Below are 16269 nucleotides of genomic sequence, written 5' to 3' on the forward strand. Positions count from 1 at the left end.
TTGATTGTCATATTTTACTCACTATGTTTGTTTGTGACCCCCTACCAACAATATAAAGATGTTCCCTTCATGTGCAGTTCTTTCCTCAGGTTGCACACTTGCCTGCATTTAGGGGGCTTTTGTTGCCAAAATGACCTCATAACTCTGCTTATGTTCATGTCATTTCTTTAAGGAGGGACATCTGCATGCAGATCTGCAGCTGCAGGCCCGTCTTCCCAAAGCCCCCTTTTATGCACACAGATAAAAACACAAGATAAATGCTGAAATATAGAAAACGAAAAACACCACAAGTGGACAATGGCAAAATTTTTGTCTTGATAGCATTATCAAACATCAGACACTTCATCTGCCACTTTATCTGAGCATGAAGAGTTTACCTGCATCTTGAACTTTCTGGCATGTTCTGACAATGGTTCTGTAGGTCCCTCTCATCCTTTCATCTGATGAGCCTGGTATGAATAGAAGTACGGACACTGAGCCTATCTCTGCTTGAATAAAAGCACCAGAAGGATGATACTATGTAAGAGCCCTCAGTATCAGATGGGAAAAATAAGTGAAAAGAATTTGGATGGAAAAAAAGCCTGCAGAATTACTAGAAACTGTTCTGCCATTTTGCAGAGTAATTTGCTCTATTATTGTCTTAAAAAGAAAAAAAAAGTTAAAAATTTTATTATATTATTGGATTTATTTTTTAAAATATCCTTCATTTTTATGATAAATTATATCAGTCCCAGTGCGATGTTTTTGATATAGAAGTGGGGATGAAAAAGTATGCTCTACAAGTCTTTTCACTAAGATTTTGGCTTCGGGTGTTCCTCAAACTATCGCGAGATTTCAACACAGGAAGCGAGAGAGGAGAAGGTCAAGGATTAAACATGGCGGCCCGCAGTGTGTTTAGGTCTGTTTGGACCTCGTTTGCGGGCTTAAAGCTTTGTGCCACAGGTACCAACTGCAGTCCAGTTTTAAGGGTTAATGTTCCCCAGCTGTCCGCTTTAACCATCCAGAGCAGAGGGATTCGCAAAGGTGAGCTTCACCAAAAACGTTACGATTTCATGCAGCCAGTTATGTTAGCATGAAGCTAGCACGTTAGCATGTAACCCAGAAAATGTGTCCGTAAAAATAAATAAAATGTCTCTGGTTTGTGTTTAATCCTGCAACATCGTGTCTTCAATATGACATTATTATAATGACATTATTTAAAGGTTTTATTCTACATTTGATTTGATTTAGCTGTTGCTAGTTAGTGTCAACAGTTTAGGGAAAAAAATGTATTTGTTTTGTTGTTTTATACCTTGATATCCATATAATGTCACTTGGTAGTCAACCTGAATTTTGCCACAGTACAAAGACATTTTATTTAAGTTCACACGCACTTCCATATATCATAAAAACAGTTCGACCACAAACCACAAAGTAATTAATGTTTTTCTTAACTCAATCCTTTAAGAAAATGCTGATTTAAAAACTCAAATTAAATCTAAACTATGGGATGAGTTTAGTGTTCTTTTTCTAATTTTTGAAAATTAAAACAATGGATTAATAAAAGCCATCAGTTTAAGGAAATGGGGGATAAATTTAAACTTTCTGAGTGCAAAGTTTCATTATTTAAAAAAGGGTGAAAACGTGTTGGAATTATTAAATGTTTAATTTCTTTTTTAATTTGATACCCCTTTGTTCTATTTTTAAATGAATTCTAGTATGACTGTCAGTGAAATGTTATTATTCTTTCTTTTCCAGTGTTTCTACTGTCAAAACAGCATGACAAATGTTTTCAATAAGGTTCTTGAATTTCCATGAAATATCGTTTTAAAAAACTACTTAAATAATATGTATATTTTACTTTATTTTAATCTCCTTTTTTAAAAAAGCTTTGTCTTTTTGTTTCATGTAATGATTTATGATAAAGCCTAATTATCCAATGTGTCGTACACAGTGGTGGAGAAGAAAGAAGGCAGCACAACAACTGTAAGCAAAACAATTGGTGTAACCTCAATTATTCATTTTGTTTATTTTGGTTGTTTGATTAATAAATACAGTTGTGTTCTCATTTATATTTTTCACTTGTTACAATACCAACTGTCCTCAACACTTGTCAATATTGACAAGAAACGCGCTGTTTGACTAACTGTAGTAATGTTAAATGTTCTTTTAGATCGAGGGACAAATCTTAGAAGTAACCGAAGGACCCCAGCCTCCGAATGCCTCAGCCAAGTGTCCGATCTACAGATGGAACCTGCAGCATAAATACAACTACACTGTAAGTGTTACACACTTGATTAAATATTTGCTGATAATAAGTGTGTCGGTTCTTTGAAGTTGTCGACTTTCCTTGTTTGTTTCCTTCTTCCCAGGATGTTTTGTTGCTCAGTCAGTTCATCAGGTCAGATGGAGGGATGCTGCCCAAACGAATCACAGGTCTTTGTCCTGAGGAGCATCGCAAGATTGCCATCTGTGTGCAGATGGCTCACAGAGCAGGTCGGTTTGGCGCTGGATTAGTAGTTGCTGCAATAAAAGGCCTGATTGGGTTTTTAGTTTGCATACAGATAGTCCCTCAGCTGTACTGAAATGTGGTCTGTACAATCAGACGTTATTTATTCAGATTTATAGATGCAGAGCTGCATTTAGCCTCATGGCTAAATATGAAACAGTTTTGTTTAATTTGGAGTGTTATAGACACTCCAAATTAGTATCTATAACACTAATTTGCACTAAAACAGTGCAGTTATCGAAAGACTGAATAATAAGGCTGGGTCAAATGAACAAACTGCAAACCCATTCGTACGGTGTCTTTTGGACAGACAGGGACAAAGTACACATGGAGATATCTGATTACATAAATCCTTAAATTTCAGTTCTACTTTCTGATATGAATTTAGTAACTTTTTTACGTAACGTTGCAGAGCTGAGCTCAGACATCACCATGAGTGGAGGGTTTGTTGAACGTTCTTTATGATGTTTCTGACCTCTGCCTTCTGCACCACCTTAGACAGTAAAGTGTTGGAAATTAGCCTGGACTTTTGTGTACTTTTAGAAGATAAAAGAAATGCTTTTGTATTTTATATGGCTGAGGTCCTAGAAGCCCAGTTCAGTTCAGCAGGCTTTTGAACTTTTCAGGTAAAATATTCAATAATAAAGTATTAATCAGTTTCGCTGTCAGGATAGTGATGAAATTTATTAGCCTGTCAGCTGATTTGTTTTCCCAACTTTCTGGCTCACAGTGCAGTCTCTGTTTTCCCACAAACAAAACTCTACATTTTTAACCTATTTAGGGCAAATCTTTAATCAGAAGAAATAAAAAGATTAATGGGGGNGGGGGGGAGGGGGGGGGGCATGCGTGTCAGACATTCCTTCCAGTCTCTCCCTTGCTGATCTGCATTGTTTTGCTAGAAATTGGCCTACTAATACCATTAGGATATGAGGAGATAATAGTAATTGAGATTAAAAATAGCTACAGCTCTTGTGGGGTCAAGTCTGGTTTGGGTTAATTGATTCTTAGTTGTTATTAGTTGTTGAGAATGGAGCTGATTTGTTGTCATATTGGGTCAATGACAAATCAGTGTGTGGCTATAAATTATAACACAAAGACAGCTAATCACAGATCTGGCAAGCTAAATGGGGTGTCTTTCATTGACTCGGTATCAGTGTGTAGTTACAAAAAAAACATGAGGACAAAACAACATTTTTTGTTTTTCCAGTGCAAAATACAAAGACACTAGTGGTTTTAATACCTTTCAGATGTTTACTTGGTGAAATATTTAAATGAAGAACTACAAACTGCTATTTGAAAATGTTTTGAAACAATAAAAGGTGAATAATCCACAACCCTAAAATCAAGACAAACTCGGTGACAAAAAGTCGTAATAGTGAAGTCTTGGTTGGTCTGTAAAGGTGGCATCTCATTGGGCTACGGCTAGTTGGCAAATGGTCTTCATGAGGGAGTCTCCCGAATGTCTCCAGAATGCCTTGAGTCTTTCGCAAGATTTTCAAGTTTCTTATGTGAGTTGCAGAAACATGCAGCCCTGGTCGTTTGAGTTTTGAATTTTGAACTTGTTCAAAAAAACAAATTGTGCAACAGATTTTTTTGTCCCCCCACCCAAAATAGTCACAAAGTCGTCATAGGAGGCTCTAACAAATCTGAATTATGTCATGGGCTTCTCCGACTTGTCTCAAGATCACTAGATCTGTATTTTGACACATGTACGGGCACTCTTCTGTAACAAAAACCTTCTGAATCAAATGTCCAGGTCTAAAAACCAGGCTAATAATAGATCATTATCATTGAAAAACTAGTCCAGATCTGCCTGACGTTATTTCAAAAGTGTACTCCAGCAGAATAAATCATAAACATGAGGAAGGGTGCTGGGGTGGGTACAAGATGAGCCAAGGTAGCAGAGGTGGACAACAAAATAATGAGGACAGTCAAAAATGCAGTTTTGCAGGCTGTGCACACGAAAATAGGTTGTGATTTTCAAAAAGTGGCAGCTCAAAATGCTGCCACATGGCTTGTTTGTTGCAAACACAATACAGTGAGGCTGCAACAGAAAATTCACGTAATTTCTTTCAATTTTTAGTCGCCATCTAGTCTCCAAGTAGTCTCCGTTCTGTGAGTTACCACCTTTTTACCGCAAGCCTTTTGTCTTTTGCCTCGCTAAAGCATGCAGACCAAACAGATGTTTCTCAGAGCGTCATCTCCGAGTTGCTCACAAAGACCAGGCTGGCTTTGCAGAATCAGCAGAGTGACAAGAGTGGTGTTTGTAAGATTGATGTTCCGCACATGCCACCTTTCATTTCACAGCATGACGGCCAAGGTTGCCGGCTCAAAGGCCTTAGAAGCATCAGAATACCTTAGACTCTTTAGGCTGGCTCTATACTTTCACACATGACAAGGATGCACCAGGCCCAGCTTGAAAGTGTTGTGTGAAAATGGTTGCTGTTTAAAGATGGATGGTCAGGGCTAAAAACCTGTCTTCACTTGCCAGTTTCCTCTAAGATAGTTATTAATGACAAAAAGTACTGAAGCTAAATTTTGTTTGCCTTGGTGGTTGGATAGTGTGGACTTAAAATGTGACGAGTAATTTCTAAACCTTACAGTATTTTAGCATTAAAATTAATACAGTTTTCATTTGTGTTTAAGGTCTGCTTCCTGACCATAAACCCAAACTTCCAGAGGGCCACGTTCGGAAGAGTTCAAAGCCCCAACTTAACAGGTGCTGCTTTGTGTTTGATCATGTTTCTCTCTAGTACTTGCTTGCATACCCAGTGAATTTAATACCTCAGAGGAAAAAAAAAATTACATCTTGTCTTTGTTTTACAGGTACTTGACTCGCTGGTCTATTGACTCCGTAAAGCCCATCTATAAAAAAGGACTGAAGTGGTGTAAGAAGCCCATGGTTGTAGGTCACCCAGCACTTAAGAATAATGTGCGTTATAGTGTAAAGCCCCTGTGCTTTAAACACTGAAGCACATAGAGCCTGGAAAAAATCAGTGCAACAGCTGCTGAAGGAGGACAAGAGGAGGTTAGGCTCACTTATCTGCAGCATACCTGGATTTATGCCATAATGGTGCAAGAAGACCAACCGTCTTTGTTCAAACTTTTGTTTAATAATCTGCGTCAGTCTTTTAATAAACTGTAATCGGCCACACCCAGAACCATCTATCCGTTGTTTTAAAAAAAGGCCTTGAAGTGAACTTACTGACAGCTTAATGCGAGCAACAACTGGGGTCAGTGTTACGATTTCAAAGTAGGTGGTATGTTGGCTGTGTAAACTCAAGACAAGACAGATGTTCAAATAAAATGTGCATGTTTACTCTGCCTCTCAGCATGTTTACTGTGTAACAATAGCTCTGGTGAAAGGGAACGAAAAAGCTTGTCGACACAAACTGTTGCTGAATGAACCACTTTTGGTCATTTAATGACAAAAAAAAGAACAGAGTTGTACAGAAAATGCATCTTAAAGGAGAGGCAGGATGTTTATTATTTTACAGCATGAAAGGAAGGTCTAAACTTTTCAGCCCATCACCGATGTAGATGTATCCGTGCTGTGGGGTCATTGGAACATGGTAGAACGTGAGCCCGAGCCACAGGAGGCTGTGCAGCACGCACACTTTGCTGGCACACTGGAACTGAAGACTCCACGACCCTAAACACAAACGCAGGAGACGCATAAACAGTTGATGTTAAACGCAGGAAGCTCCCTCGTTGTGTTACCTTCATTTAAAATAGAGGCTCTGCAGTCATCTTTAGAACTGTTGCCGTTCACACGCTACAAACCGCCAAAAGAGACACTAATAAATCAGCCCATGGCGCTTTGATGTCTATCTTTGAACTCGTTTCTTAATGTCTGGGTGTGACTTGACAACACGAGGACCATGGGAGTTAAACGAGAACTGGATTTGCTACTATGAAAACATTTAATTACACAAAAAGGAGGCGATTCGAACAGATAGGACAGCTGTTACAACACTTGTTTTTGGACTCGTCTCAGAATCTGATGCAACTACAAGGGAAACCGCCATAGGTGTTTTGTTATGTAAGACGCAACATGTAGTGCGCGGTTTTAGCGGAGGGCAAGCAAAAGTGTGAATCAGGAGCTGGAAGCTGTTATTTTGGAAAAGAAGAGGGAGCTCAGTTTAGGGTTTCAAAGGAAGGCACCTGTATTTTGATGGAGGCCGGAGTATCGCTCCAAAATGTTATAACGCTTCATCATTTTCAGTGAGAGCACTGAAACGGCGAGTGTGGCACCGAGGCAGCTGTGTGCTATCCGCTGCGGTGACGACACCGCTGACATCCAAAGAGCGCATAAACAAATGCACATGTGGAAGCGCTCTTAAAAAAGACATCTGCTAGACGTTTGCTTGTGGCTGCTAAACAACTTTTATTTTTTTTCTTTCTTTTTCTTTTCTTTACCTCTAAGACTCAAACCTACTTTTACACCCAGGACCTTGCCGTGTATGTTCAATCTGGTCTGGACTGGATCCAACTACTAACCACACCGTCTTGTTGACATGACTGCACATAAATAAATTCGCATGACTGGTTTTACAGTATTTATGGCTTAATGTTTGCCTCCTGGGTTTGATTTTTTCCATTACATGCAGCACAGTCGGTGTCTGGGCTCGCCACTAACTGTTGAACTCCGGACCTGAGAGTCTACCAAATGACAGTTGACAAAAAAAAATATTAACTATAAAAGAAAATACAGTATCCTGAATCAGGAGTTAAACAATCTAGGGTTATCTTAGGAGGTTTTAAAGACTCATGCAGTGTCTGTGACTTATTTATTTTCTAAATTTGACTCATCCTCATTCACGAATGGATTTCATTTAAGAGTCGAACTCAAATCCAACAGAAATAATCTGTTTTAGATGAGCCTGAGAGAAATTATTGCAACATCTTCCCGGAAAGTCTTATTAATCTACCGTCAAACAGCTCTCAGATTAAGATATCAGTTTAACCTTTTCATGCAACCGTTTTACTGGTAAAATGATTCAGTTTGTCATTATTGGATGAATCACCACACCGACTTAGATTCCTAGCCTTTTTTTATTTGTAATGTGGCATTTCGAACAGATGGATCGAAAAGATCACATTTTTACCTTCTCGTGTACCTTTCAGAGAGTAAAGTGATTGCAGCAAATGCAAAATGTGATGTTTTTTTTTAGTTAAAGACAATCCGGTAACAGGTGGTGTGAGGAGCTCTGTGGCTTCACCTTTGGGGGTGTCGTCGGTAAGCACATCCAGGAAGTCGATGGCTGGGCTCCATTCACCCATCTTCAGGATGGATTTCTTCTGTGATTTTCTTGGCTGACTAAAGTGCATGAAATTGTGAAGCTTCCTTGCCTCTGAGTCAGACAGACCTGAGGAGGGGGGGTAAACAATTAATTGAGGCTAAATCACAAAGTGGGGAGGCAGCTATCCAGTGATCTGCAGCTAAAATAAATATCACGAGGATGAGTATGTTGAACAAAGACATCTTCTAAATATCCATTATCTAGCCACTTAAAACAAAACTGAGTCATGAATGCATGAGTCATTTCCATGCAGCTGCAAATTTCAGCCATCCATAGTTAAACACTGACATTGGCACCGCACGGGTATGCAGCAAATTTACCACCAAAGCTGCAGTTGGTCTGAACAAGGCCGTGTGGAGTCTTGATGAAGGCGCCCCGAGGTACCACAGACACTTCTTCATCAATGTGGTGAACTGTCACCGCCAGCCTCTTCTCCTCGGTCACTTTGGTCTGAAACCAAAAACATTTATGCTCCTAAACTGGGATCTCATGGCACCGTACACGAATATCTTCCAAAAAATGAAATGCTTAAAACCGAGTCAGAATGTAAAAGTTTAAACGCCTGTGTATGATATGTGATACTGTGCAAAGGCCATGAGTCATTCTTCATTTATTACCACCTCTTTCTGAAAGAAAAAGGTGAAGCAATAATGATTTTCTTGTGTGTGTGTGTCCGTGCAGAAAGTAATAATTGGACAGATATCTACAACTGACAAACTTTTGGGGTCAACCCAAATCATGGTGGCTGCCACAGCTAATGACCAAAAAAAAAAAACAAAGACAAAAATGTCTATAACTTAGTCAGTTTCACAGATATTGAGCTAAAACTTGATGTAGTAGTAGCTGATGGTCATTCACAACAAATACTCTGAGCATGACATCTTAAAATAGCGATATATGAGTGATATAATATTGTGCATATTGTTAATTTTAAGGCAGAAAAGGCTCATAAACTGAAAGGGTGAGTCTGTGTTGTGTTAATTCAGACAAAAAAAATGAGTGAATAAGCTGCCAAAGTCCAAAGAAAATGTTTGAAAGCCTAAAAAATACATTGAGCAAACCTACTATAAAATATTACAAATAAATGATAATAAAATTAGGGCTGATAAGGCATTAGTAAAGATAGTTTTTAAAGAAAAGGTTGGACACTCACTTTATTTGTTTAACTCTTGTTTGTTTTGCCTTTAATATAAATAGTTTTGTTGACAAATATATTTTCTTTGGATGTCAATAGATTGAGTCATTTGCATGTGTAGTTAATACAGGATTATGCTCTCCTTGATGAACATCTCAGTTGGTGTTGTGATAATATTTACCTCTGCATCCTCATCTGCTGCATTATCTGCTGCTGTATAACTGTGGGTCTTAGGTTCGTACACAAAAGAGGGGTCTCCCGTGAAGCAACCCTTTGCAGCTTTTGCCACCTGCTCGATCATAGAGTCTGTGATGGTGGGAAGGAGGAACCAGTCCATGCAGTTGAAGCTGGAGGTGACAGTCCACAGGACAGAAAAGTGTGAAGACAAACATGCAGCAGCGAGAAAATACCATGGGAACACATGTATCTGCCTTACCTGTACAGATACTTTCTGTCTTTCATCTCATCTTCTCCTCTCCCTTGGGCAATAAGGTAGTCCTCCGTTAAACCCATTATTTTGCCCCAGAACAAGACTCGTTGGAATTTGTAGTTTTTCTTTAGAATGGCCAAAGAAGTCTGCAGGGCGGCTCTTTGTTCGGCACTTAAAATATTCCCACAGCCGGGAACGAGGTCCAAAGAGTAGTACAGTGAATCCGAGTCCATTATGGTACTATTTAAAGATAATTATCTAAAGTTTACAGGATTTTCATTCCAAGCTACTTGCCAAGTTATTAACGTTCGGCTAACATAAAGGCCACGGACGCTCGTTTTGGTTGCTGTGACAACAAACCTCGTTGCCAGGGTGTCCAGCTTGGCTGGGTTTTTTTTTTTTTTTTTTTTACACTTTTATCTTCACTTATTTTTTGATTTCACACAAACCACTAATACGGAAGCAAACTTTAACAAACGTTAATGACTCATTTTGGTCACTGTGCGTATTTACGAAATATTTTTCTAAAAACCAGACCGCAAGCGTCTTACGTCATTAGCGGTCGTTTTTACGTACGTGCGTGCCAGCTGCTGACAGTGAGATTACGTCATTTCCGAGTGACTGTTAGCGTTTACGTTTGTCCAGACGGAGCGGTCCGATGACTGTGATTAAAAAAACATGACTCGCCCTGAATCTTTCCACAAGATGTTTAGCATCAGGGACGTGACAAGCAGCAGGCATTTCTATTAGCTTTAGCTAAAAAGTACACCTGTAGTCAGACTCCAGTTAAGCTGGACATGTTTAGTAGGGCCAACAATGTGTTACATGATGGCTTTTTAATGAAGATTACAGAGATAATAAATTGGAACAGAACCACTTTTAATGCCATTTATCAATACCAGAATAAAAAAGTCAAATGTGAGGGATCTGACATTGTGAATAACATTATTCATCTTACAGTGCAGCTGAGGCCACCAGCAGCAGGACAATACACTGAGACATACTAATCAGAAACATAGTACAGATGTTTTACGTTTAAGCTATACAGATCTCAAACAAATCACACATCTGCCAAGCAGAACTGGCCTGATCCATGGAGGCCTCATGCTGCAACCAAAAAGACCCAAAGCACGAATCGAGAACGTCCTTGTGCCAAACACCACAGGACGCCCCCTCTGATCCTGACAGGTTAGAGATGCTTTGATGAAGCTAAGAGGAGTGAGTTATTAAAAACAGGACATTAAGATCGCAGGTGATTTGCATATGTGGAGCACTGAAAGTTTCTCCTTCACCAGTGGATGGATTTTTAATGAAACTCTCAGAAAGCAATCAGTAGATTTACACCTCCAACTGATTAACTTTTTAAATGAGCCCGTATTAAGATGGCCCCCATCTGATTAATCACAGCAAGCTCAAAAATGGCTATGACTCAGCCAATTTTACAGGTAAAATTTGTTGTGGTAGTAGCTGAGAGTCATCCCCATCACACACTTTGAGCGCTAACAGAACATGCAACACCTTTGCTTAAAACTTTGGTAGTGGCATTTTTTCATGGGGTGCTAGTGTAGGCATGGTATTTTCAACATACATTTGTATTATTTGCAGGTTCCTGAATTATTAAAGACATTACATCTGAGAAACACCAATTACAGCACATCCTATGTGTTTTTCTTGATAGTTTTTTCACATTAACAAACTTGATGTGTTTTGTGAAAATTGACACTTGATTTCTCTCTTTTTTTTCACAGAAAAATGAGACACTTGCCTGTTAAAACGTTACAGAAAGTCGTTCCTTTGCTTGCCCCAGACACTCCCTTCTCTTTCACCCATGAATTTTGGAGAAAACGAAGGCCTACAGAGGAAAGAAAGGGCCAAAGGCACTTTGGTTTCTGGCGCTTTTAACCAAGTAAAAAGAAGATAAAATTGGGTAAGCTAAAGGAATTTGTGATGGGATGCGTGTGCAGATCCCGCTGACGTGGCTGCATGGCACATGGATGAGCGATGAAATCAACCTTGGGTGTGTTTCTTTTTCGCATAGAGTGGCTGTGAGGGTTTTTTATGTGTTACAGTTCAATTTTAACATGTGTAAATAATGGTATTTTTAACGACTTTATTAATTTTCTTCATGAAAATAAATAGAGCAGCCAGCCGCGAGTGCATATTTTAGTATTGAGGTAATTATGGAACATAAACAAGCATGGGTGTGCAGTGTGAATTTGGTATTGAGCTGAATATTTGCTGTCAGTTATGTTAGCTGAGTTATGCAACAAATATTTTGTGGGGATTGTTATGGGGAAAGGCCTCTTTTTGAGCGTCTGAGCCTACGTGACTCAGTCAACGTAGGAATTTTAAGGTCAGGTTGTTGTTAGAGGCATGACCAAACTTTGGAAATTTCCAGTGGTCACCTCATCACCCTGCAATAGTTTTTCCAATGTTTACCAAGAAAAGTACTTTCTCCCTCTTTTGGGGACATTTAATGGCCAGTTTTACTCTTACACACTTTTGTCATTCACAGATTTAATTAATACCTGGTCAGATAATTATCTCCCAATACGATCTTTAAATAAAGGCCCAGCATTCCTTAAAAGGAATGCATATTGCCCGCCACCTTTCCTGCTGGAGGTTTATACTGCAGTTGTCTAATGATGAGAACTGATAGAGTTGTAACCATTTTGGACAAACCTTGAAAGTAACGATATGCGCTATCTCATGCAGTGTTGAGATGTCACTCTCAGATTATGTGTTCTGAATGACTCTCAGCTACCACATTAGGTTTTGGTTTAATATCTGTAATATTGACCCTGTTGTAGCTATTTTTATGTTCGCTAAGGTCGCTTAGCTGTGGCAATCATCTTCAATGGGATTGACTCCAAACGTTTATCACTTGTAGATGAACATCCAATGACTACTTTCTGCAAGTTTTTTGAGAATTCATTGAATAACTCATGAGATATTTTGGTAACAGGCCAACACACAAATACACACTCACTAAAGCCTTATCATCTGCCTTCCCCTTCTGGCGGCGTGCGATAAGCATCTTTATAATACTTACTTTACGACTGGACAATTCTAATCATCCAGCTGTCTTGAAATAATCCTTTCATTTTAACTCAGTCGGTCTAACCGCTTTTGTCTAAATTAACATGTTGTTTACATTTGTAATGCTGGTTTTCATTAGCAGTTCATTGACTCTCACTGATGCAGCTCCCGTCATCTGACGTGAGCAAGAAGCTATAGAACCTATACTAGCAGAGGTGTTGAAACCTCGCTCCTCTGAGCAGTTCATGGAGCCGTTTAGGAGACACCGAATGAGCAACAGTTGTTGAGCTTATCGTGGCTCGTATCCAACGGCCTCAGCCAGTAGAAGCAGCATGAGGTTGGCTTGAGTTCCTCTCAGAACAACACGATTGGCTGCTGTCCAACAAATGATTTAGGACAGTCTTACACATGTATGGAGATAATCTTGTCCATGATGATTCCATTATACCTTGCCTGACAGTGGAGCTTTGGACTATTTTAATTTCTGCCATATGACTACACATCTCAGAAATACAAGCATGTGTGGGTTTCTGCGATGGGAACTGTTACAAGCATGAAAACAGAACCGAGGCAATAAACCAGTTGTTTTCATTTAGCACAGTCGAATTCTTTAAAATTCTCAAATAATTACCTAATTTCTATGCTATAATCACAGAACTGGAAACGAATATTACCACCTATATTTATCACTAAAAATATAGGTCTATGCCAACATTTTATTTGAGGTGGGCAACTATTTGACTGGTCCTTAAAGTTTTAAAGCCCAGGAATGGAGAATAACGACAAAACAAGGGAAATTGCCTTTTCTGCAAAAATGTACTGTGAATATTGAGTGCTGAAAAAGAAACCAAAAAAACAAACTGAGTTGTTAAAACTAGAAGAAACAGAACACTAGCCATCTCTAGACATCTCTGTCTAAATCAGAATCCCTTTTTAAATGACCTAGGATTTGAAGAGCAGGTGTGTATGACAAAAATCTGAATCTTCAAGAAATTCAAAGCTGTTCTTGGAAAAGCTGCCATTTCTTAGAGCCAGACCAGATTGTTTTATCAGTATTTTACATGTTGAAGCTGTATCATCTGTGAGCACACTCCCTTTATTGCAGTCACGGGCCTTTTAATAGTGTTATCCATCCATCCACCCATTTTCTTTACCTGCTTTACCTTGCAGGGTCCTGAGGGAGCTGGTGCCTCTCTCCTATATAAGAATATCTCTGTATTTCATTCATCCATCTTTCCTTCAAATCTTACCAGTTTCCCAGTCCCTGACAATGAAAAATATCCTCACAGTAAAGTATGATGCTGCCACCACCATGCTTCACTATACTCTCAGCATGATGAGAGGTGGTAGATTTGCCTCAGAAATGGTGTTCTTGATGGTCAAAATGGTTCATTTTAGTCCCATCTGACCACAGTTCCTTCTTCCATAAATTTAGAAATTAAATTTCAGACAGTTGGCCTTTTTTAGCATTGTTCTTTAGGCTTCTAAAGCAAATGGTGTGGGCTTCAACGCAAAAGGATGAATATACATGCAAGCACAATTTTTCAGTTTCATATATATATTTAGATGTATTTAAAACAAGTGTTTTTTTAAATTAGTCTGAAGTATTTTTTTGCAGAGTTATTACTAATAATCAGATGAGGTTGTTGCAACCCACTGTATTTTACTCCCCTGCTCATTCACAGAAAAGGGAAGCAGGTGTGTATTCAAGTATTAAAGGTTTGCAATGTGATATCAGTCTCATTGTTCACAGTTCTCGCACTTAAACCCATATCAGACTTGAATCCAATTACAGCATAGTCTGCATTTAAATGATTTAATATGAAACAGCAGTGAAAGAAAACAGGTTATGTTGGCAATTATTTCTTATGAATCCCCTTGTTCACAGAAGAAAAATAATAAAAGGCAAATACACCAACAACAAATCTGTGGTATCAAAAATGGCTTAAAATCCTTAAGAGTTATAACTTTGGAGGCTGTTTGCAGAGGGACAACACAGTCACAATACGCACATTCAGGTTTTATTTATTCTCAAGGTCCATTCATTCTCCTGCTTTTCGACTCTCATGTCACGAGACATTTCCAGGCCTCTGTGTGTTGGCTGTAATTGTCCAAACAAAGGGGCCTCGGTCCGAAGTCATATGCTCCATCAGCAGCGGTGATTTCAGCTGCTTGGCCCTCTGCCCTTCTGGCTAATGTAGTCCATTGAGGAGAAAAAAAAGAGAGGGAGAGTGGTGTGACTTTTCTACAGAGTAGCCCATACAGAAGAGAACACACAAGGACAGCCCATCACCAACCCACCTACTCACCCACTCAGACAAACACACTCTGAGCTTGTGGCTCAGGATGGCACCTCATTAGAGTTGGCACACTTGGTGGAAGTTTTGGACTTAGAGGCTGACACACACACACACATATATATATATATACAGCACTCTGGTCCTGTTCCCCCATTGGCCCAGGAAGGAAGTGAGGCCTGGACTGAGGCGGCCTGTTTCTGTCCTTGTCCCGCTGCTCTGGGAAACTCACCTCCCAGGCGGCCAGCGTTGCCATGGCACTAATCCTGACGGACAAAAAGATAGGAGTGCCACAGAGCATGATACTGCCAGAGCGCTTCTCATTGGTTGGGGCTATCCCACGCGATGCTGTGATTGGCCGCTGCGGTGTTTATAAACAGATTGGCGCAGATTGGTCAGAGGTCACATCCATCGATCTTAGTGCTGACAAGGAGGAAATCTGACCCCAAATTCTCAGAGTTTTAAATGGGTTTAATCCTTATTTGATACACACACACGCACACACACACACACACACACACACAAACAGTGATTGTGATTCTTTATTAAGTTCACTGGCCTGGGAGACCAGAATTAAGTGAACACTGAGAATGTTCAAGTAAGGTGACTAAATAATAGCGCCTTTGGTATACAAAAGCTCGAATGGGAACAATAGTACAAATGCATTTAGGGCACAGAGTTCATTGGGTGTCTCCACAAAGGTTTTGGATTAACACTGAATAATATGTTGATCTAGGAAAAGGACAAAATGCATATCTTTGTAATACCTTACAGCAAAGCTTCATTTGACCCGTTGGTCCAACAACTTGTTTAAAACAAACTGTGAAATAGTTCAGTGTATTGGAGAGTAAGCCTCACCATGGCGTACGTGGACGTTTAATATTTCAGCTTCTTAACGCTTACGTGCCTCTTCGTAATTACAGACCATATATTTCCAGTAGGTGACAGTTCTGAACAGCAGACAGGCCAGTTTAGCAACTGGGCTCTTTATGGTGTCATTCTTGTAGAATGTCGTTAGAGCTTCACCACCCCCCCAAAGTCCTCAAAAAGTCATCAAGATCAAAGATTCTTAAACTTTGTAAAATTCTGGCCCTCATAAATTACAGTGACAGAGACCTGCAGCTCAAACTATTACTCTTTGAAGTATAAAAACAATAATAACACGCCAATCCACAACACAGTCTTCTTATTAATTTATGGCTTTTTTTTGTATCTCTTGTATTGATTGTGACAAAAACACACCATCATTAATTATTTTTAATTTTGATTTGGTTTCTGGAGGTCATCTTGGTCTTTCATGACATACAGTCCCAACACCAACTTTGGGAAAGTTTTGATCTAGATAATCTCATTTGTTGGTTTAAAACTTGTGTTTGAATCAGCACAAATATCCCAGTTACTCACGCACACCAATATACCTTCATAGCGTCTTAAATTGTGCACCAACAACAATCTGGTTCCTCTCTAAACTTTAATGAAGGGTCAAAAAAGAATTAAAAATTCAGATTCACTTGTTTTATTGGAATTTGTGGAAGCAAACGGGTCCACCTGACAGCAGTATTTCAAAAGTGCTCCAG

At 39.3% G+C, this 16269-nt stretch overlaps 2 protein-coding genes across 2 annotated transcripts; one reads left to right on the plus strand and one right to left on the minus strand.

Annotated features, from left to right (window-relative positions):
• Positions 1 to 837: 837 nt before the first annotated feature.
• mrps18a (mitochondrial ribosomal protein S18A) lies at positions 838 to 5812 on the plus strand. The gene is made up of 6 exons (XM_017435977.3): positions 838 to 1023; positions 1934 to 1965; positions 2153 to 2257; positions 2352 to 2475; positions 5135 to 5207; positions 5315 to 5812. The coding sequence occupies exons 1-6, from the start codon at positions 876 to 878 to the stop codon at positions 5457 to 5459; spliced, it is 627 nt and encodes a 208-aa protein (XP_017291466.1). The 5' UTR covers positions 838 to 875; the 3' UTR covers positions 5460 to 5812.
• Positions 5813 to 5931: 119 nt separating this feature from the next.
• Positions 5932 to 9589, minus strand: rsph9 (radial spoke head component 9). Its single transcript, XM_017435976.3, has 5 exons — positions 9363 to 9589; positions 9108 to 9273; positions 8112 to 8241; positions 7711 to 7857; positions 5932 to 6140 (listed from the first exon to the last, which is right to left on the minus strand). The coding sequence occupies exons 1-5, from the start codon at positions 9587 to 9589 to the stop codon at positions 5980 to 5982; spliced, it is 831 nt and encodes a 276-aa protein (XP_017291465.1). The 3' UTR covers positions 5932 to 5979.
• Between the last annotated feature and the right edge of the window lie 6680 nt (positions 9590 to 16269).

Source organism: Kryptolebias marmoratus, linkage group LG19 (genome assembly GCF_001649575.2).
Source record: "Kryptolebias marmoratus isolate JLee-2015 linkage group LG19, ASM164957v2, whole genome shotgun sequence".
Taxonomy (NCBI): domain Eukaryota; kingdom Metazoa; phylum Chordata; class Actinopteri; order Cyprinodontiformes; family Rivulidae; genus Kryptolebias; species Kryptolebias marmoratus.

Coding starts and splice junctions, on each gene's coding strand:
- mrps18a (XM_017435977.3), top strand. CDS start 876: ATGGCGGCCCGCAGTGTGTTTAGGTCTGTTTGGACCTCGTTTGCGGGC. Junction 2,258..2,351: donor AGCATAAATACAACTACACT/GTAAGTGTTACA, acceptor CCTTCTTCCCAG/GATGTTTTGTTGCTCAGTCA. Junction 5,208..5,314: donor TCAAAGCCCCAACTTAACAG/GTGCTGCTTTGT, acceptor TTTGTTTTACAG/GTACTTGACTCGCTGGTCTA.
- rsph9 (XM_017435976.3), bottom strand. CDS start 9,589: ATGGACTCGGATTCACTGTACTACTCTTTGGACCTCGTTCCCGGCTGT. Junction 9,274..9,362: donor GACAGAAAGTATCTGTACAG/GTAAGGCAGATA, acceptor TGTCACCTCCAG/CTTCAACTGCATGGACTGGT. Junction 6,141..7,710: donor TACCGACGACACCCCCAAAG/GTGAAGCCACAG, acceptor GTTTGTGTTTAG/GGTCGTGGAGTCTTCAGTTC.